Consider the following 19,444-nt stretch of genomic DNA (forward strand, 5'->3'; position numbering starts at 1 on the left):
GATTCCAGCAAAGGTCATCATGACTTACATCACTCTGCAGGTTATACGCCTTCCTGGCCTGGACCACGTCGTTGGAGTCGGGCAGGCAGGTCCAGTTGTGCAGGTGAGTTCTGTAGTTGAAGTCGTTGACTTGGATCTGGCATTTCTTGGCCAGTTCGAGATTCAGCATGTCCACCGGCAGGTTGAACTTGGTCTTGGACTTGTTGAAGTCCTTCTTGTACAGAAAGTCACTGGCGATCCTGGCCGAGTTCAGAGCCAGAACGATCAGAGGGTCATCCTGGACACTGAGGGCTCCAATGTGGTGACCGACCTGCTTACGGTAACTTGTCTTGTATTTGTACTGCATAGAGAGAGAGGGGGAGAGGGAAGCCATAGTCAAGAGAATACACACAAGGACACTTGACAATAAGAGTGATGACATTTCTAATGTTAAATACATCGCTGATGATTTCTCTTCCACGTTTGGCGGCAATAATGGAGACAGCGTCAGCCTTGAGGTCGTAGCCCTTTCTGAACATCTCGTCAACTGCTTCTCTGTACAGTTTCTGAAAGAAGTAATAAAAACAGATGAATTCGAAAAAAAATCAAAACAACAATGTCTATGACATTCACCGACAGAAACCTAGATTGTCAAAAACAAACCTACCTTGCTCATGTTGTATGCGTTAGCCTTGGAGAGCACCATCTCAGGCATGTCAGGGATCACGTGAGTCTTCATCTTCTCAGCCTCCCAAGCAGCAATGTAATTTTTCTGTGGCGAGAAACAGAAAAGAGAAAAAACAAACAGTCAAATCAACAGGTAAAGACTGAGCAAATGGGAAAAAAATGTGTAAAAGGGGGGAATGATTTTACTGTTTTACCTTGTTAATGATATTAGCATTTGTTTTGGCTAAGAGCATGGACATGGAGGTCATGTCAGACTTAAATTTCGCTGCATCTGGTCTCTGCTTGTAGAGACGGTCACTGAGAATTTTCCCGGCATTCTTGGCCTTCAACACATCCAATGAGCCGATGGGGATCCATCCCACACCTACGACCTCATCCATGTCCGCCTTGTACACAGCCTGGGGGGGAAAGCGCATACATGTAGTGTCAAAACACATAAACACAGTCGACATGACTTAAAGGAGATATATTATGCTTTTTCAGGTTTTTTCCTTTCCTCTAGTGTGTCGTATAGGTTTTTTGTGTATGTAAAAGGTCTGCAGAGTTAAAAGCCCAAATTCCTCAGTAAAGGGATCCCCTCTGAATATGAGCACAATATGTTGAGATACGTTGAATATGTCACAGTGGTACTTACGTCACTCTGAAGATCGTAGGCTTTCCTGGCCTGTCTGACATCGTTGGAGTCGGGCAGGCAGGTCCAGTTGTGCAGGTGAGTTCTGTAGTTGAAGTCGTTGACCTGGATCTGGCACTTCTTGGCCAGTTCGAGATTGATCATGTCCACCGGCAGGTTGAACTTGGTCTTGGACTTGTTGAAGTCCTTCTTGTACAGAGCATCGCTGGCGATCCTGGCCGAGTTCAGAGCCAGCATAATCAGAGGGTCGTCCTGCACGCAGCGAGCGCCGATGTGGTGGCCGACCTGCGCGCGGTATCCTGTCTTGTACTTGTACTGTTGAAATCAAGAGGTAAAAAAACAACATCTCTCACAATGTGTCAATCATAAAAACAGAGAGCTGTATGGAATGGTGTACAAGTCACTCACGTCACTGACGATGTCCCTGGAGGCCTTAGCTGCCTTGATGGAGACTGCGTCCGAAGGGAGGTAATAGCCCTTGTTAATTGTGTCCTCAAAACCTTGTCTGTATAGTTTCTGTAAAGAAAGACATAAGTTAATACATTATCAGAATAAAAAAAAAATGTTCTCTACTTATTAAGATCTATTTAATATACCAAATAGAGGTATGATTGTGGCATTTTGAAAAGCTTGAGGACAAGTTTGCAGTGGAGGGATCATATTGGTAGAATCCGCTGAAGGATGCACTATTATTCAAGTAATAATAAGGTGTACTATGAATGAGGCTTACGGTGGTTATTGAGTAAACATAACAGCAAACGAGACGCTTCAAAAATTCTTAACAAAAAATATTCATGGGGTTTCCTGTCTCGTGCAGTGAGACGTATACTAACCCTGCTTATGTTGATCGCATTCTGCTGAGAGAGGATGATTTCTGGAGTGTCAGGCTTGATGTGCAGATTGGTCTTCTCTTTCTCCCACGCATCGACGTAGAGGCGCTGGAACAGACCACAAATAATCCCTGTGTTAACTGTGCGATTAACTATAGAGCTCTTGAGTGCAAAAATAAACATGATAATGAATTTTACCTTGTTCATAGTCAAGGCGTTATTCTTTGCCAGCACGATGTTCATGGCATCTGTGGTGCTGGTGAAGGGGAAACTGCTGGGTTGCTGGCGGTACTTTCTTTCGTTCAAGATATCTCCGGCCTTTTTGGCTTTCTCCACGTCCAGTGAGCCGATGGGGACCCAGCCTAGGCCCTGGAGCCACTTCATGTCAGCTTTGTAGACGGCCTGTGGGGCAAAGTAGCACAGAGTTTTGAACTCTTGACTCACTTTAAAGTAGGAACATAAAATGAAAAACTGTTTCAAAAACAAATCAAGTGAAAGTTAAACTCACATCACTCTGTAGTTCATACGCCTTTCTGGCCTGCCTGACATCGTTGGAATCCGGCAGGCAGGTCCAGTTGTGCAAACGGGTGATGTAGTTGGCATGGTTGACCTGAATCTGGTTCTTCTTGGCCAGCTCAAAGGCCAGCATGTCCACTGGCAGGTTGAACTTGGTCTTGGACTTGTTGAAGTCCTTCTTGTACAGAAAATCACTGGCGATCCTGGCCGAGTTCAACGCCAGCACGAGCAGAGGGTCGTCCTGCACGCAGCGAGCGCCGACGTGGTGGCCGACCTGCGCGCGGTATCCTGTCTTGTACTTGTACTGGAAGAAAAAATGGAGAGGAGAAGTTCCAGGCATACATGTAAAGTAATAAATGTATGGTAACTGTTTATCATCAGTGAAATCCAACAGCTTACATCACTGGCAATGTCCCTGGAAGCCTTGGCTGCTTTGATGGAGACGGCGTCACCACGCAGATCGTAGCCCTTCTTCTTGGCATCTTCATGAGCCTGTGTGTACTTTTTCTGTAAAACAAACACAAAACATCCCAGAGACATTAAGTATATACGTCTACCAGTGAAAGTAATCTAGAAGTATGAGTTGCTGTTCTACCAAGACTTTTTAAATTTTTCACATACCAAACTGAAGTTGACATTGTTTGCTTTGGCTAGAAGAACGTCCATAGCATCGGGCATGATGTGGATCTTGGTCTTATCTTTCTCCCAGGCTTCCAAATATGATTTCTGCAGTCACAGAAAACAAAAACAAAATAATTTACTGACAATATCAACTCTGAATGGAGGCATTTATACAATGAAATCATTTTATTTTCAAGTTGATGGAGCAGTTTGATGTTACACTAAATAACAATTTGATTATGATTCCATACCTTGTTCATAACCTGAGCATTGGCCTTGGCCAATACCATGGGCATGTCTTCAGTAGTGATTTTGAACTTGTAGTTGCTCGGGGGCTGACGATACTTTCTCTCACTCAGGGCATCACCAGCTTTCTTTGCCTTCTCAACATCCAGTGAACCTATAGGCACCCATCCAACACCCTGCATCATCTTCATGTCCTCCTTGTACACGGCCTGGACATAACAAAAAGGGTTTCTAATGGTTAAAAAATGCCCCAAAATAATACAAAAATTTAAACAGTCATAAAAAGGATAACATTGCAGAATTTGAACTTTAAAAAAAAAAAAAATCATACTCACATCACTCTGTAGGTCATACGCCTTTCTTGCCTGCCTGACATCGTTGGAGTCCGGCAGGCAGGTCCAGTTGTGCAAACGGGTGATGTAGTTGGCGTGGTTGACCTGAATCTGGTTCTTCTTGGCCAGCTCAAAGGCCAGCATGTCCACTGGCAGGTTGAACTTGGTCTTGGACTTGTTGAAGTCCTTCTTGTACAGAAAATCACTGGCGATCCTGGCCGAGTTCAACGCCAGCATGAGAAGAGGGTCGTCCTGCACGCAGCGAGCGCCGATGTGGTGGCCGACCTGCGCGCGGTATCCTGTCTTGTACTTGTACTGGAAGAAAAAATGGAGAGGAGAAGTTCCATGCATACATGTATAGTAATAAATGTATGGTAACAGTTTATCATCAGTGAAATCCAACAGCTTACATCACTGGCAATGTCCCTGGAAGCCTTGGCTGCTTTGATGGAGACGGCGTCTCCACGCAGATCGTAGCCCTTCTTCTTGGCATCTTCATGAGCCTGTGTGTACTTTTTCTGTAAAACAAACACAAAAAGGCCCACAGATGTTAATAGAGTTCATTTTCTATTTTAAGTGGGGCAATATGATAATTCAGTATCATCATTTTTTCTTAGTTAAAGTTGAATCCTTTCTTGATGTGATCATTTTTGAAACTCTCTAATCCAAATTAAAAATTCAACAATGCAATTCGAAATGTTCACAAATGAGAGTATGTCTAATGTTGTATAAATTGGTGGAAGAAAGTTCATTCCACTGAAGATTTTGATGATTACCGTATATGTGATTACAAATACCTTGACATACTGTATATTTATCGATACAAGTAAAATACTGATTTTAACGGTATCTTCAAGCCCCAATTGACAGTAATCCATATCTAAGAGTTGCTGTTCCACCAAGACTGTTTGATTTTTCACATACCAAACTGAAGTTGACATTGTTTGCTTTGGCTAGAAGAACATCCATAGCATCAGGCATGATGTGGATCTTGGTCTTGTCTTTCTCCCAGGCTTCCAAATATGATTTCTATAATCACATAAAACAAAAACATGAGAATTTATTGACAATATGAACTCTGCATGGAGGCATTTATATGATGAAATTATTCTATTTTCACATTGATGGAGCAGTTTGATGTTGCACTAATAATAATTTGATTATGATTTCATACCTTGTTCATAACCTGAGCATTGGCCTTGGCCAATACCATGGGCATGTCTTCAGTAGTGATTTTGAACTTGTAGTTGCTCGGGGGCTGACGATACTTTCTCTCACTCAGGGCATCACCAGCTTTCTTTGCCTTCTCAACATCCAGTGAACCTATCGGCACCCATCCAACACCCTGCATCATCTTCATGTCCTCCTTGTACACGGCCTGGACAAAACAAGAAGGGTTTCTAATGGTGAAAAACATCCCGAAATTATACCAAAAAAACACAACACACTCATAAAAAGGATAACCGTGCAGAATTTGAATAATAAAAAAAAATCATACTCACATCACTCTGTATGTCATAAGCAAGTCTGGCCTGCCTGACATCGTTGGAGTCTGGCAGGCAGGTCCAGTTGTGCAAACGGGTGATGTAGTTGGCGTGGTTGACCTGAATCTGGTTCTTCTTGGCCAGTTCAAAGGACAGCATGTCCACTGGCAGGTTGAACTTGGTCTTGGACTTGTTGAAGTCCTTCTTGTACAGAAAATCGCTGGCGATCTTGGCTGAGTTCAGAGCCAGCATGAGCAGAGGGTCGTCCTGCACGCAGCGAGCGCCGATGTGGTGGCCGACCTGCTTACGGTATCCTGTCTTGTACTTGTACTTCAAATACAGAACAAAACAACTGAGCAAAATGTTATGATTCTTGCGAAGCACTTATAATAATAGTAGAAATATGGTTTTACTAAATGTAAATTCAAGTGAGCATATAGCATGTAATCATTAACATAATCACAGACATTTATGTGAACATGAAATATTGGCATTAAATTATGTAGTACATCAAATAATCTTTTACTCATCTATTTCACAAACATACATCCCTAAAGTATTATTAAAACCTTATGCCTTGTTCCTCATGTCTTTTGGATTCAATACAATTTGTTCTAAATGTACAACAGTGAAAATTAAATTATTTTACATCGCTGGCAATATCCCTGGAGGCCCTTGCTGCAATAATGGAAACGGCATCGTTGCGCATGTCGTATCCCTTCTTCTTTGCATCTTCATGTGCCTGCTTGTACATTTTCTGTAGAAAGGAAAAAATACGCACACACAATAAAAAAACGCTTTACAAAAACAGTGTGGGTATTATGAGGTATATTGTATATTTTAGGAAGATATGACAACCTGGATTGTTTGACAATAGTTGAGAAAGACTTACCAAACTGTAGTTGGATTTGTTTGCTTTGGCCAATATGATATCCATAGCATCAGGCATGATATGGATGGTGGTCTTGTCTTTCTCCCAGGCTTTAGTGTAAGCTTTCTGCAAAGTAATGTTCACAAAAAGTTAGGTCTTCATACAGAAAAAATAACATTTCAATGATGCCATTGGCATCGAACAGCCAAAATAGGCATACAAAATGTTTATCGTAGAAATTAATATTATACATCAAGTAACCAATGTTGCCTTTTTAAATAAACTGTACAAAAACATCATATCAAATTATTTGTGTGGAAAATAAACAAGAAGCAGTAATTCTACATGAACACAAACATCCTTTTAGAAAACAATAAAATTATTTGGTAGTAACAGCAAAAGTAATACCTTGTTCATAACCTGAGCATTGGCCTTGGCCAATACTATGGACATGTCTTCAGTTGTGATTTTGAACTTGTAGTTGCTCGGATGCTGACGATACTTTCTCTCATTCAGGGCCTCACCAGCTTTCTTTGCCTTCTCAACATCCAGTGAACCTATAGGCACCCATCCAACACCCTGCATCATCTTCATATCCTCCTTGTACACGGCCTGGACAAAACAAGAAGGGTTCTAATGGTGAGAGCTGTCCCAAAATTTAAAAAAATAAATTAAGTTAAAATCATACTCACATCACTCTGTATGTCATAAGCAAGTCTGGCCTGCCTGACATCGTTGGAGTCCGGCAGGCAGGTCCAGTTGTGCAAACGGGTGATGTAGTTGGCGTGGTTGACCTGAATCTGGTTCTTCTTGGCCAGTTCAAAGGACAGCATGTCCACTGGCAGGTTGAACTTGGTCTTGGACTTGTTGAAGTCCTTCTTGTACAGAAAATCGCTGGCGATCTTGGCCGAGTTCAAAGCCAGCATGAGCAGAGGGTCGTCCTGCACGCAGCGAGCGCCGATGTGGTGGCCGACCTGCTTACGGTATCCCGTCTTGTACTTGTACTAAAGAGGCAAAGCGGGGAAGTTTTGATAACTGAACTCCGGTGAGGGGGGGTGAACATAAATAATCATACATACAGTGGACAGTACAGTATAGAGATACCACTCAGACACTTACATCGCTAGCGATCACAGTGGAGGCCTTGGCAGCCTTGACTGAGATGGCATCACCATGAAGATTGTGGCCCTTCTTCTTGGACAGCTCATTGTCCAATTTGTACAGTTTCTGAAGAAAGAGAGAGAGAAGAGATGATGAGTGTGTCCATTTCCTGTTTGTCTTAAGGTTACCATTGGACATTGAAATATTTGGATTTTGAACCATGAGGGAGGCGACTGATCAGTCTTAAATTCATCCTGCAGCATGACAATAAGCCCAAACATACAGCCAGATTCATTTTGAATGCAAAGGTTGGTCACCCCAAATACTGATTTGATTCAAGTTCTGTTAATTGGAAAAAAATGTACATGGCATAATGACAGATCTAAAAATTGTGTAGAAAAACAAAGGTTTTACGATGTACCTCACTGTAGATCTTCTTGTTTCCTCTGGCCAGAACGATGTCCATTGCATCAGGCATGATGTGGATCGTCGTCTTGTCTTTCTCCCAGGCTTTGTTGTAGGATTGCTAAACACCAACATGTCCTCAATTTAGATTTCACATAATAAAAAAATAACTTTTGTTTTGTAACATTTCATGTCAAATCCTATCCAGTACCTTGTCCATAATCTGGTTGTTGGCAGTGGCCAGGGCCAGATCCATGGACTGCATGTTCTTGGTGAATTTGAAGTTGGTTGGATATTGGCGGTATCGCTTCTCACTTAAGTTCTGGCTGGCCTTTTTTGCTCTCTCGACATCCAGCGAGCCGATAGGAACCCATCCTACTCCCTTCATGTAACTGTCATATTCACTCTTGTACTGGTTCTGAGGGGGGGGAGTTCAAAAGAATCAGTATCCTATCACAACACTGCACAGCTACTTACAGTAATGGCATATTTTCCAAATAAGTCACACTCTCTACATACGTCACTGGCGATGAACTGCATGTTACGAGCCAGCCGCAGGTTCATGGCATCAGGCATCACGGTGTAGTGGGAGATTATCTTCCTGTATCCAGCCATGGTCTGAACAGTGGAGGCCTGCTTGGCTTGGACAACACTCAACATGTCCACCGGGGTGTGATACTTCAGCTTGGCCTTGTGGTAGTCCTTCTTGTAGTTCTTTTCGCTCTGAATCTTTGCCACCTGCATGTAGTGCACCAGCAGGGGATCGTCCTGGATGCTGCGGAAGCCGACGTGGTGGCCTCGGGCCTTCTCGTAAGCCAACTTGTACTTGTACTGCGACAGAAGACAAAAAAAACTTTGTCACCAACAGATACTGCGCTTTAGCAGCCATATTGTGAATATCAATTTCATACAAGAAGCCTTTTAACAACTTACATTACTGGCGATTGTGGTACAATTCTTGGCAGCCACGATTGAGATGGCGTCTGCTTTCACGTGGTGGCCCTTGTTGGCCATCTCCAGAACACTGGCTTTGTACAGTTTCTATAAAAATAAGAGTGTTTAAATATATTCACAAACTCATTATTGTTAACTATATAAAGTATTGATTATCACAAGCTATTTATCAGTTTCAGTGATCCTCCCCCTTACATCACTCATGGTGAGGGCATTGGCCTTGGCCAGAACGATCTCAGGAGAGTCTGGCATGACGTGGATTGTGCGTTTGTCCTTCTCCCAAGCTGCAGTGTATGCTTGCTGTAGATAAAAGACAACAAATGAATGATAAATTGTAATGAGCCGATTATCAACATTTTTGTGGCCCTGTTCTTTAGGGAACAGTTAAAAACAGACACTGCACCTTGTTCATGATCTTGTTGTTGGCAGTGGCTAGGGTAATATCCATGGAGTCCATCAGCTTGCTGAACTTGAAGTTGGATGGATGACTGCGGTACTTGTGTTCACTCAGAATCTGACCACCAAGTTTGGCATTCTCAACCCCGATTGAGCCAATGGGGACCCATCCAATACCTCGGATATAGTTGTTCCATTCAGACTTGTAGTCGCACTGAAAAGAAATTAAAAGACCTCGTGAATCTCAGGGATCACACAGCAACTTTATAAGTGAATATAAATATTGTGGGCATTAAATTCTAAACTTACGTCGCTAGCCTGGACATTCATGGTGCGAGCCAGCTGCAGGTTCAGGGCATCAGGGAGGAGGGAGTAACTGTGCTGGATCTGTCTGTATCCGGCCATGGTCTGAACAGCAGAGGAATGCTTGGCTTGGACCACACTCAACATGTCCACCGGGGTGTGATACTTCAGCTTGGCCTTGTGGTAGTCCTTCTTGTAGTTCTTCTCACTCTGCATCTTAGCCACCTGCATGTAGTGCACCAGCAGGGGATCGTCCTGGATGCTGCGGAAGCCGACGTGGTGTCCTCGGGCCTTCTCGTAAGCCAACTTGTACTTGTACTGCGACAGAAAAGTAAAGCACTTGTTAACCGTGTGTGATTGGGTAAACATCTTGATTTAGAACAGGAATTCATTTAACAACTTACATTACTGGAAATAGTGGTGCCCAACTTAGCAGCAACAATTGAGATGGCATCTGCTTTCACGTGATGTCCCTTGTTGGCCATCTCCAAAACACTGGCTTTGTAAAGTTTCTATAAAACATTAATATGGACAAAATAAATTAGATGAAGCTACATTCATTAAAAAAAATGAAGTGATATGCTATAATGTAATTTAATGCCTGACATCGCTCATGGTGAGGGCATTGGCCTTGGCCAGGACGATCTCAGGAGAATCTGGCATGACGTGGATTGTACGTTTGTCCTTCTCCCAAGCTGCAGTGTATGCTTGCTGTAAATAAAGACACCAGGAAAAAATGATGGTTGTTATTTAAAGATTGTTATTCAAATTTTGCAAAGTTGCACTGCACATTTAAACATGTTTCACCTTGTTCATGATCTTGTTGTTGGCAGTGGCCAGAGAAAGGTCCATGGAGTCCATCAGCTTGCTGAACTTGAAGTTGGATGGATGACTGCGGTACTTATGTTCACTCAGAATCTGACCACCAAGTTTGGCGTTCTCAACCCCGATTGAGCCAATAGGAACCCATCCAACACCTCTGACAAAGTTGTTCCACTCTGACTTGTAATCGGACTGAAAGAAATGAGAGATGATAGGATTATGATACCAATTTTTTCTGATCTAACATGAACATATTGTTGACATATTGTGGGCATTAAATTCTTAACTTACGTCGCTAGCCTGGACATTCATGGTGCGAGCCAGCTGCAGGTTCAGGGCATCAGGGAGGAGGGAGTAACTGTGCTGGATCTTCCTGTATCCAGCCATGGTCTGAACAGCAGAGGCATGCTTGGCTTGGACCACACTCAACATGTCCACCGGGGTGTGATACTTCAGCTTGGCCTTGTGGTAGTCCTTCTTGTAGTTCTTCTCACTCTGCATCTTAGCCACCTGCATGTAGTGCACCAGCAGGGGATCGTCCTGGATGCTGCGGAAGCCGACATGGTGGCCTCTGGCCTTCTCAAACTCTTTCTTGTATTGGACCTAAAAAGAAAAAAGAGGACTTTGTTGCCTGCAGATAATAGAGACTGTTTCTGTTCTGTTTTTTGGTATAAATGTACAATTTACATACATTGCTGGCAATATGTCTGCCGTGCTTGGCGTGCAGGATGGAAATAGCATCAGGCTTCATGTCGTATCCCTTGGCAATATCCTCCAGCCATTTGTGCTTGTAGTGACTCTGTAGATAATCAGCATGTGTTACAGTAGGTACACAGAAGATGCTGATATTCTCTTGGCATTTTCAGACAACTCATATTCATCGGACTTGCATATTTGCTGATAAAAAAGTGTCTCAATTTGATTTTCAATAACTGTATTTTTGCTCTAACCTCGCTGAGGGTTTGGGCATTGAATTTCGCCTGGAGGAACTCGGGGCAGTCGGCGGGCAGATGATAGGTGTGCTTAAACTTCTCACCAGAAGCTTTGTATGCGGCCTAGAGGAAAAAAAACAACAACAGGGGAATTTTTGTAAAAAACGTTGATCCAACATGTGTGAACATGTTGACGTATTATAAAGAAAAGGATATTCTTACGTGGTTCAGCTGCTTTGAGTTGGTCATAGCCAGAACCATGTTCATTGCGTCAGTCTTGCTTTTGAAACTGAAAGTACTGGGATGCTGGCGATAGCCTCTCTCTTGCAGCGCAGCTGTGGCAACTTTGGCCTTCTCCACATCCACAGAACCAATAGGGACCCACCCGGTGCCTTTACAGAAGTTGTTATAATCTGACTTGTAGACATTCTGTGGGCATTTAAGAAAAAAGATAATACATATGATGAATTTACTTGTACATACACCAATTATATTAGCATTAAATTGTGGTGACGTATAGGTGAAAAGTGAAAACTTACATCACTCTGAATTTCCATCATGTTGCGACACAGGTGCAGGTGCAGGTTGTCAGGCAGAAGTATGGAGCTGTGAGGGATCTTCCTGTATCCAGCCATGGTCTGAACAGCAGAGGAATGCTTGGCTTGGACCACACTCAACATGTCGACCGGGGTGTGATACTTCAGCTTGGCCTTGTGGTAGTCCTTCTTGTAGTTCCTCTCACTCTGCATCTTAGCCACCTGCATGTAGTGCACCAGCAGGGGATCGTCCTGGATGCTGCGGAAGCCGACGTGGTGGCCTCTGGCCTTCTCGTAGGCCAACTTGTACTTGTACTGCAATAAAAGAATAAACATTATGGTATTATGAATTACAATACTAAATGAGGTGAATTCTGAATAGTATTATTAATAGCTTAATCACAACTTACATTACTGGCAATGTTAGTGGAAGACTTTGCCGCAATAATAGAAATAGCATCTTCCTTCACGTGATGTCCTTTGAGCAGATCTTGACGATGAGCATAGGTGTAGTTATTCTAAAAATAAAAGAGAGAAAAAAAGATTATGTTACAGTGTTAAAATTTCTATATGACTTTATACATACAGAGGGGCAGAGAAATATTTCTCTGCAACTAACCTTGCTGATGTTGAAAGCGTTGTATCTGGCTTGCATCAGTTCAGGGGCGTCAGCAGGGAGATGGTAGGTGTGCATGAACTTCTCTCCGCTGGCCCTGTATGCTTTCTGCACAGATACATTGAAGAGTTTGGTTTATGTCTATTTTAAAAAAGGAATTCATAGACTGAAATCATGACATTTATGCAAGAAGAAATCAATAAAACATGCCGTATCCTCCTCCTCACCTCATTCAGGATTTTGGAATTGGTCTTGGCCAGCTCCATGGTCATGGAGTCAGAAGTGCTGGTGAATTTGAGGGTGTGAGGGTACTGGCGGTACTTCCTCTCATCCAGGGCCGCAGTCGCTGTTTTGGCATTTTCCACCTCCACGGAACCGATGGGAACCCAGCCAATTCCCTTCACTCCAGTCTCATAGTCCAGTTTATAGTTATACTGGAAAGTAACATAGAAGAAAAGGGAGAAATGCAAAATAACAGACCTGATCAAAATATTTACCTAAATTATGTTTTAAAATGATCCCTGAGGGAAAACTTAAAACTTACATCACTGGCATTGTAGTTCATGTTGCGAGCAAGGCCCACACTCATGGAGTCGGGCAGAAGACTGTAGTTATGGTGGACCTTCTTGTAGCCAGCATAGGTCTGCACTGCTGAGGCATGTTTGGCATGAGCCAAACTGATCATGTCCACCGGGCTGTGGTACTTCAGCTTGGCCTTGTGGTAGTCCTTCTTGTAGTTCCTTTCGCTCTGCATCTTAGCCACCTTCATGTAGTGCACCAGCAGGGGGTCGTCCTGGATGCTGCGGAAGCCGACGTGGTGGCCTCTGGCCTTCTCGTAGGCCTTTTTATACTGGACCTAAAAGTTGAGGGCACGTGGCATCTTTAGTTATTGGTTAAACTCAACAGGCATTGAAAGGCATAAAATACGTCTGGTAAAAAACTTACATCACTGGCAGCGTGTCTGGCGGCTTTGGCGACGACCACGGAGATCGCATCGGCCTTCAGGTCATAACCTTTAGCAATGGTCTCCTGCCAGGCTTGCTTGTAGGAGTTCTGAAATTATAGATATAAACAACAACAAAAGAATAAGTTTGGTGTGGACCCACTGCATATTCAAACACACACACACACACACACACACACATACACATTCACGCTCGGTCGGTGAGTACACAACTATACTGTATTTATGTAACAACGCATTTAAGAGCAAACACGCTACAAAAGTGTGGGATGAGAGAATATTTAATTAATTGGATCCCAAAAAAATGTGGATGTGTAAATATGGACTCTATTTGTATGCTATCACACCTTGCTGATGTTGTAGGCATTGCACTTGGCCTGGAGGAACTCGGGCACATCGTGAGGCAGAGAGTACTTCTGGTGAATCTCCTCGAGACCTCTCTTGTAGAACAGCTGTAAGGAAAGAAGGCAATACAGGTAGAAGTGAACATGTTGTGTACTGAGATCTCAGCAGATTTAACAGTGAAATGACTGGTAGACTCACATCGCTCCTCTGAAGCTGGTTGACTTTGGCCTGCAACATGACGGGGTGGTCGTCGATCGATGTGAAGCGGATCGTGTCTGGGGGCTGTCTGTATTTTTTCTGAAAAAAAAAACGAGATTTAAAAGATTACGTGTATTCTGCCAACCATAATATATGTCTTTTCTTTAATTTTCAGCAGGGGACAAGTGTATATACAAGGAGACGAATGCTGTTGAGTGCATACCTCATTCAGGATATCTCCTGCTTTCTTCACCTTTTCCACCTCCATGGAGCCATAGGGAACCCATGGGCTGCCCTTGGTAAAGCTGTTGTAGTCAGCCTTGTACTCGTTCTATGATGGAGAAAAACAATCACAATGAATCATTATATTCATTGATATATGACTCATATCAAAAGGTAGGCAGGCAGCATTAAGGGCCTTGCCTAAGGGCGCAACCCCAACATTCTGTGCAAAAGTTAGCGGTGTAACCCATGAAGTTATACCAGCTAATCTCTAGAAACTGTCACTAATAAGACATTTTAAAGTCTGTCCATACTCACATTACTCTGGATGAGGTTGGCTTTCTTGGCCAGATCCAGCAGCACGCTGTCATAGGGGAGGAAGTAGCTGGGGTTGATGCTCCTATATTTGGCCATGCTGGCGATCGCCTGGGATTTCTTCGCCAAGGTGACTGACATCATATCCAGCGGTGCATGGTACTTGGTCTTTAACTTTTCGTAGTCCTTTTTATATTCGCGCTGTGGAAACAGGGTAAGTAAGTAAAGATCAAAAATCACACAACTGCAAAAAACATCAGTTTGATAAAAACGAGGGAATATAAATGTGTTTTAAAACAGGTTTCACTAAGAGATGTTCAAGTTCGAGAATGACATTTCATCTCAGCTCTAATAAATAATATCATATAAGTAATTTAGCGTCATGGGAAGCTAATGACTCACATCACTCTGGATTTTGGCCACATGAACGGAGTGCAAGATCTTGGGATCGTCGTTGATGCTGAGGGCTCCAACCATTTGTCCCTTGTTCTTCTCAAACTCCTTTTTATATTTGACCTGCAAAGAAAGAACAAAAGTTATCAATAACAAGATTATTTTACAAAAAAAAAGTACTATGACAAACTGAGTCATAAAAGTAACTGAAAGCGAAAAATATTGAAATCCGTAATGGCTGATACTGTTTGTTAGCATGTACTTACATCACTGGCAATGTTTGTGTGAGCGCGGGCAGCGAGGATCGATATGGCGTCGCCCCTGACCTCGAACTTTTTCGCTTTAGATTTCTCCCAATCGTACTTATAACAGTTCTGCAGAGAAAGAGAGAAAGAAAAATCCAGAAAATAAAATATTAACTCCAAATTACTGCTCACAGCAATGAATTTTTATTGATGGCTAGAAATGAAGTGCAGGATATAATATACAGATAAAAAGTTACTCACATCACTGAGGTTGAAAGCATTAACTCTGGACTGGATGAAGAAGGGATAGTCTGGGGGCAGACTATTCTTGAACTTGGTTTCCTCATACTTTGCCTTGTAGTTCAACTGCAGAAGGAGAAAAGTGATATTCATGGGGTGTCAAATATTGTACAAGTACAGTAATTTCAAGACAAGGTGTTTGCTTAAACTGCTATTTGATTTTATGGCACTGGAGGGCAGCAGTGTACAACACTGAGCTCTATCTTAGACATACATGACTGTCCCTCTCCCCATCCCCAGCCCCTCTCTGATCACAGGGTTTATTCTGGGCCAACTGAAATGCTTGTTGCTATTTTTACTACAGAGCGATGGCTCTCCAGTTTCCATGGAGCCCACATAAAGACAGCTGGGCTACGTGGATGATTGGGCACATTTTGAGGTGATCTGCATGTCTAGGAGATATTTGATCTGGTACATAAACTGGTGATTCTGGCAATTCCAGTCAATAAATGGACGATATTAAAAAATATATGTTCACAACCTGAATCACTTATAAAATCGATTTAAAATCAATATGCAAAACCAATCAAATGAGTTTTTCTGAGACATTGTAAGTACATTTTATATCAGCACTAAGAGGAGGTGGTTCACAAGAATGGTACGTACGTCACTTAGCTGTTTGGCGTTGATGGCGGCTTGAAGCTGAACTGGCGAATCCACCACTTGCGTAAATTTCACTTTGTCGGGATGTTGCCGGTAAACTTTCTGCACACCACAAGGTAGAGAACAAAAACTTTGTGACATACTGTACATATAAGTATGCCAAAAGAACAGCAATGCAAATCAGATGTCCTGCAAATTAGTATTTAATAATAAACAAAGACCACTCACATCGTTACACTGCTGAAGCTTCTTCCCAACTTCATATTCAGGCGTCATTGTTTGAGGGTAGAAGCATCTTGTCTTGATGTCCTCGTATTCAGCTTTGTATAATTGCTGCAAGATTAAAATTTGTGTTAAGTATTTAATAAATTTAATTAAGAAAAATATAAAGGACCAAAAAACAAAATGCAGAGCCTTTACCTCACTCTTCATTTCCTCAACTTTCTGGCAGTGAAGCATGTAGACATCTTCATAGCTGCCGAGGTAGTGACCCTTCACTTCACTTTCATACTTGGCTTTGTAACGTGCCTAAAAAAAGAGAATATTAAAATCTGTATTTATTTAAAAAAGGAAAAAAAAATCAAAACAATAATATGGTTAATGTATGAGGAAATTAAAGTCTTGCATCTTATATAGAGTATATTTACGTCAGAGAAGCGTTTCAGTACGGAGTCCATCTGAAACTTGGGCGTGTCACAGTAGTTGATGCTGGAACCCTTGGATTTCTCATAGCTGGACTTGTACACTTTCTACAAATAGTAGAAAAACAAATGATGAATAGAAAAATTATAAACAGTGTTAGACTGTCTATGTTACACCTAGAACCATGTCAATCATTAGAGCAGTCACCACAGACAAAAATGAGTAATATTCAGGCTTAGCACAATCTCATAGGACTGAAAATTCCTTTGTACTGTACGTAGGGTTCTGCGGACACCTACGTCACTGAGGATGGTGCCGGCATATCTGAGCTGTCGGAGGAGCGGGTTCTCGGTGGCGGGGAGCGTGTTGTAGTCGGCTTGTGCTTTCGCCTTCTCGTATTCCTTCTTGTACTGGATCTGAGGACAGAAATGTGGGGATTAGTGGGAGGAAGAAGTGTGTTGATGAGGAGTATTCACATAAAATGGACTCATATAACATAACGTGTAATAAAGTTGGTACAGTCAGTCGAGGTGGAATGAGTTTTGTGTATGGATGTGTGGGCGCGGTTATGAGCTTTACAGTGGCTGAAAAGCCTCTTCACCTTGTCGTCTGATATGTTGTTACGTTGTTGTGTTGGTAACTGGTGAAACTACACACTGAATTGGTGCAGTGACAGTGAACCAAAGGCCTCCCTCAGTAATGCAGTGTGCGTGTGTGGGCTCAAACCGGCGTGTCCCTTTGTGTTGACTCATACTCTACTCTGAGACACAGGAGGTCAACTCTCTGTCGCGGCTTCCACATGAGATAGTACCTATAAAGAAACACTGATACCTCTGTGCATGTGTGCGTGTGTGTTAGTGTGTGTGTGTGTGTGTGTGTGTGCGTGTGTGTGTGTGTGTGTGTGACTTACCTGACTAGCGTCAGCACGAGCCCTCTTGTTCGCGCCGTAAACTGGCGTGTCGGTTTGCATGAAATAAATTTGGTCTTTGCTATCCTCATATTTTTGCGTGTATTTCCTCTGGAAAAGACATGGTGTTGACAGTTAGACACTGAAAAAATTACAAAACGTCATGATAAAATATCGCTTCCCCTTTTCAATAGCGCGCTCTTACACTGCTGAAGTTGTCCATCGCCACCCTGGCGGTGGCCACGTCAAAGTAGGGCGTCTCGCACCACTGACCCTTCACGTTTTTGTTGTAATCTTCCTTGTACTTGAGCTGCGGAAGACAAATAACAATCAACATTAGAAGATACGTATTTTTGCTGTCGAGGAATGTGTAGAAGATGAATGGATAATGCTAATGTATTGTTGTTAAGCACTTTCTCTTCCAGCTAAGTGTGGAAGCGTCCTGGAATCAAGATTAAGAAAAAGGGCTAAATTCATAATTCTAGTTTTTATGTCTGTTTTACACTGAACGCTGTGTTTGAGAGCCAGTTGAAAAATTCTTCTGCTTACATCACTGCGCTGATTGTTTACTCTCCTGGCCAGCTCCACCTCAGGAGGATCAGCCAGGGAGGTGTACTTGGCCTTGCGCTGATCGTGACCCTTCTTGTAGTGGATCTGTGGGTAAGACGGCAGGAGTTAAAATTTCACTGAGGTGGTTAATTCTTCAACATCAATAACCTCACACAGATCCTTTCCCTACATCAGCAAAAAAAACACAATTGTGTCCAAAGGGGAGGGACACAAACGGCCATTTAAACTGCCTGTGCTGTGAACGTAAAAGGCTACATATGATTTATTTGACCCAGCACAAACAAAGGGACCCTGAAAAAAAAGAAAAAGGAAATAGAGGGCAGGGAAAATTTGCCAGCCTGTGTGATAGATGCTGAATGGCAACATGTGTCAGATACATTGTTCTATACCAGAACACGTTGAGAAATAGCACCAAATGACAGTCACAGAAAAAAAACTCCTGGGAGGAAAATTCTGTATCTAACATTGTGCAATTTTGTAAAATAAAATTGTATATTGTTGTACAGGATATGAAAACTGTTAGTGAGTTTAACTTGATGAGAATGTCTGTGTTCAGTTAGTGAAAAGTGTTCCGTGTTGCAATCCTGCTCATTGATTTGCATCATTGATCTCTATGAATCAGAGAAATTAATGTAGGAGCTGCCACAGTATAAAATGTACTAACAAAAAATTCACAGTTTGTAATATCAAAATGTATTATGTTGAGAATTGGGTGTTGGGTGTAAATTCAACTCACATCACTGAGGGCTTCCTGAGCCTTGGCCACCCTGCGCAGCTCTGGGCTGTCACTGTACGGGTAGAGCATGGTCTTCTCTTCATCCCAGGCCTCCGTGTACAGTTTCTGAACAATGAATAAAGTCATGATTTACTCGTATTCAAGCAGATGCTTATTATGTTTAATGAGATGCTATTCTAACTCCCCTTACCTTGCTGTAGTTGGCAGCGTTCTTCACAGCCAGAACGAGCTCCGGAGCATCGGGAGGTAGCAGGTACCGGTCCTTAGTCTCGTCCCACTTCTGCCTGTACAGAACCTAGAGGAGATAAGCAAAAACAATGGTGTTGAACAGCCATGAATAGACATTTCAATGATTTTTGAAACCTTTTTCATGTTGTTTTAGGTTCAGACAACTCACCTTGCTGATCAGCTCAGACACACGCTTGACGTGGGCGATCTCCCTGGCCTCGCCGTCGTACAAACTTGTCGTCCGAGCCTTATTTCCCTCCATGCGGTATTTAACCTGATGATGAACAAGTCATTTCTTATTATTAACAACTAGAGGAAGTTTGAAGAATTCATTTTATCTTCATCTTTCTATATATACACTATATATACATTCAACTAAGAAAAGGAAAGTCGGTATGAATTTATTCAGCATTTCTGCACCACATTCAGTTGATCACTGCCTACAGGATTGTTTCTTTTTAAAGAAAGTTTACAAAAGAAAGCAAACCAGTCATTTTAATAACCTGTCAACCAT

General features: G+C 42.5%; 1 protein-coding gene across 31 annotated transcripts in view; it reads right to left on the minus strand.

Annotated features, from left to right (window-relative positions):
• The window catches only part of neb (nebulin), a 57,066-nt gene that overhangs the window by 32,289 nt on the left and 5,333 nt on the right, over positions 1–19,444 (minus strand). For 23 of the 31 annotated variants that reach the window (XM_047337290.1, XM_047337298.1, XM_047337288.1 and 20 more), the window contains 60 exons: positions 19,100–19,204; positions 18,893–18,997; positions 18,703–18,807; positions 17,946–18,050; positions 17,602–17,706; positions 17,400–17,507; positions 16,789–16,905; positions 16,495–16,596; positions 16,268–16,375; positions 16,076–16,180; positions 15,851–15,949; positions 15,206–15,310; positions 14,966–15,073; positions 14,709–14,822; positions 14,310–14,507; positions 13,993–14,100; positions 13,770–13,868; positions 13,574–13,678; positions 13,208–13,315; positions 12,807–13,118; positions 12,490–12,696; positions 12,266–12,370; positions 12,057–12,164; positions 11,650–11,961; positions 11,333–11,539; positions 11,129–11,233; positions 10,870–10,977; positions 10,470–10,781; positions 10,164–10,370; positions 9,963–10,067; positions 9,761–9,868; positions 9,363–9,674; positions 9,061–9,267; positions 8,853–8,957; positions 8,637–8,744; positions 8,223–8,534; positions 7,915–8,121; positions 7,720–7,824; positions 7,317–7,424; positions 6,890–7,201; positions 6,606–6,809; positions 6,219–6,323; positions 5,976–6,083; positions 5,345–5,656; positions 5,017–5,220; positions 4,767–4,871; positions 4,253–4,360; positions 3,846–4,157; positions 3,516–3,719; positions 3,265–3,369; positions 3,043–3,150; positions 2,636–2,947; positions 2,326–2,529; positions 2,131–2,235; positions 1,706–1,813; positions 1,301–1,612; positions 861–1,064; positions 647–751; positions 438–545; positions 29–340 (listed from right to left, as the gene is read on the minus strand). In XM_047337290.1, the coding sequence (XP_047193246.1) occupies positions 29–340; positions 438–545; positions 647–751; positions 861–1,064; positions 1,301–1,612; positions 1,706–1,813; positions 2,131–2,235; positions 2,326–2,529; positions 2,636–2,947; positions 3,043–3,150; positions 3,265–3,369; positions 3,516–3,719; positions 3,846–4,157; positions 4,253–4,360; positions 4,767–4,871; positions 5,017–5,220; positions 5,345–5,656; positions 5,976–6,083; positions 6,219–6,323; positions 6,606–6,809; positions 6,890–7,201; positions 7,317–7,424; positions 7,720–7,824; positions 7,915–8,121; positions 8,223–8,534; positions 8,637–8,744; positions 8,853–8,957; positions 9,061–9,267; positions 9,363–9,674; positions 9,761–9,868; positions 9,963–10,067; positions 10,164–10,370; positions 10,470–10,781; positions 10,870–10,977; positions 11,129–11,233; positions 11,333–11,539; positions 11,650–11,961; positions 12,057–12,164; positions 12,266–12,370; positions 12,490–12,696; positions 12,807–13,118; positions 13,208–13,315; positions 13,574–13,678; positions 13,770–13,868; positions 13,993–14,100; positions 14,310–14,507; positions 14,709–14,822; positions 14,966–15,073; positions 15,206–15,310; positions 15,851–15,949; positions 16,076–16,180; positions 16,268–16,375; positions 16,495–16,596; positions 16,789–16,905; positions 17,400–17,507; positions 17,602–17,706; positions 17,946–18,050; positions 18,703–18,807; positions 18,893–18,997; positions 19,100–19,204 (9,726 nt within the window). The remainder of the gene's footprint in view (positions 1–28; positions 341–437; positions 546–646; positions 752–860; positions 1,065–1,300; positions 1,613–1,705; positions 1,814–2,130; positions 2,236–2,325; positions 2,530–2,635; positions 2,948–3,042; positions 3,151–3,264; positions 3,370–3,515; positions 3,720–3,845; positions 4,158–4,252; positions 4,361–4,766; positions 4,872–5,016; positions 5,221–5,344; positions 5,657–5,975; positions 6,084–6,218; positions 6,324–6,605; positions 6,810–6,889; positions 7,202–7,316; positions 7,425–7,719; positions 7,825–7,914; positions 8,122–8,222; positions 8,535–8,636; positions 8,745–8,852; positions 8,958–9,060; positions 9,268–9,362; positions 9,675–9,760; positions 9,869–9,962; positions 10,068–10,163; positions 10,371–10,469; positions 10,782–10,869; positions 10,978–11,128; positions 11,234–11,332; positions 11,540–11,649; positions 11,962–12,056; positions 12,165–12,265; positions 12,371–12,489; positions 12,697–12,806; positions 13,119–13,207; positions 13,316–13,573; positions 13,679–13,769; positions 13,869–13,992; positions 14,101–14,309; positions 14,508–14,708; positions 14,823–14,965; positions 15,074–15,205; positions 15,311–15,850; positions 15,950–16,075; positions 16,181–16,267; positions 16,376–16,494; positions 16,597–16,788; positions 16,906–17,399; positions 17,508–17,601; positions 17,707–17,945; positions 18,051–18,702; positions 18,808–18,892; positions 18,998–19,099; positions 19,205–19,444) is intronic. The other 8 variants (XM_047337309.1, XM_047337308.1, XM_047337310.1 and 5 more) reach the window with 8 other exon arrangements.

This window comes from Scophthalmus maximus, chromosome 14 (genome assembly GCF_022379125.1).
Source record: "Scophthalmus maximus strain ysfricsl-2021 chromosome 14, ASM2237912v1, whole genome shotgun sequence".
Taxonomy (NCBI): Eukaryota; Metazoa; Chordata; class Actinopteri; order Pleuronectiformes; family Scophthalmidae; genus Scophthalmus; species Scophthalmus maximus.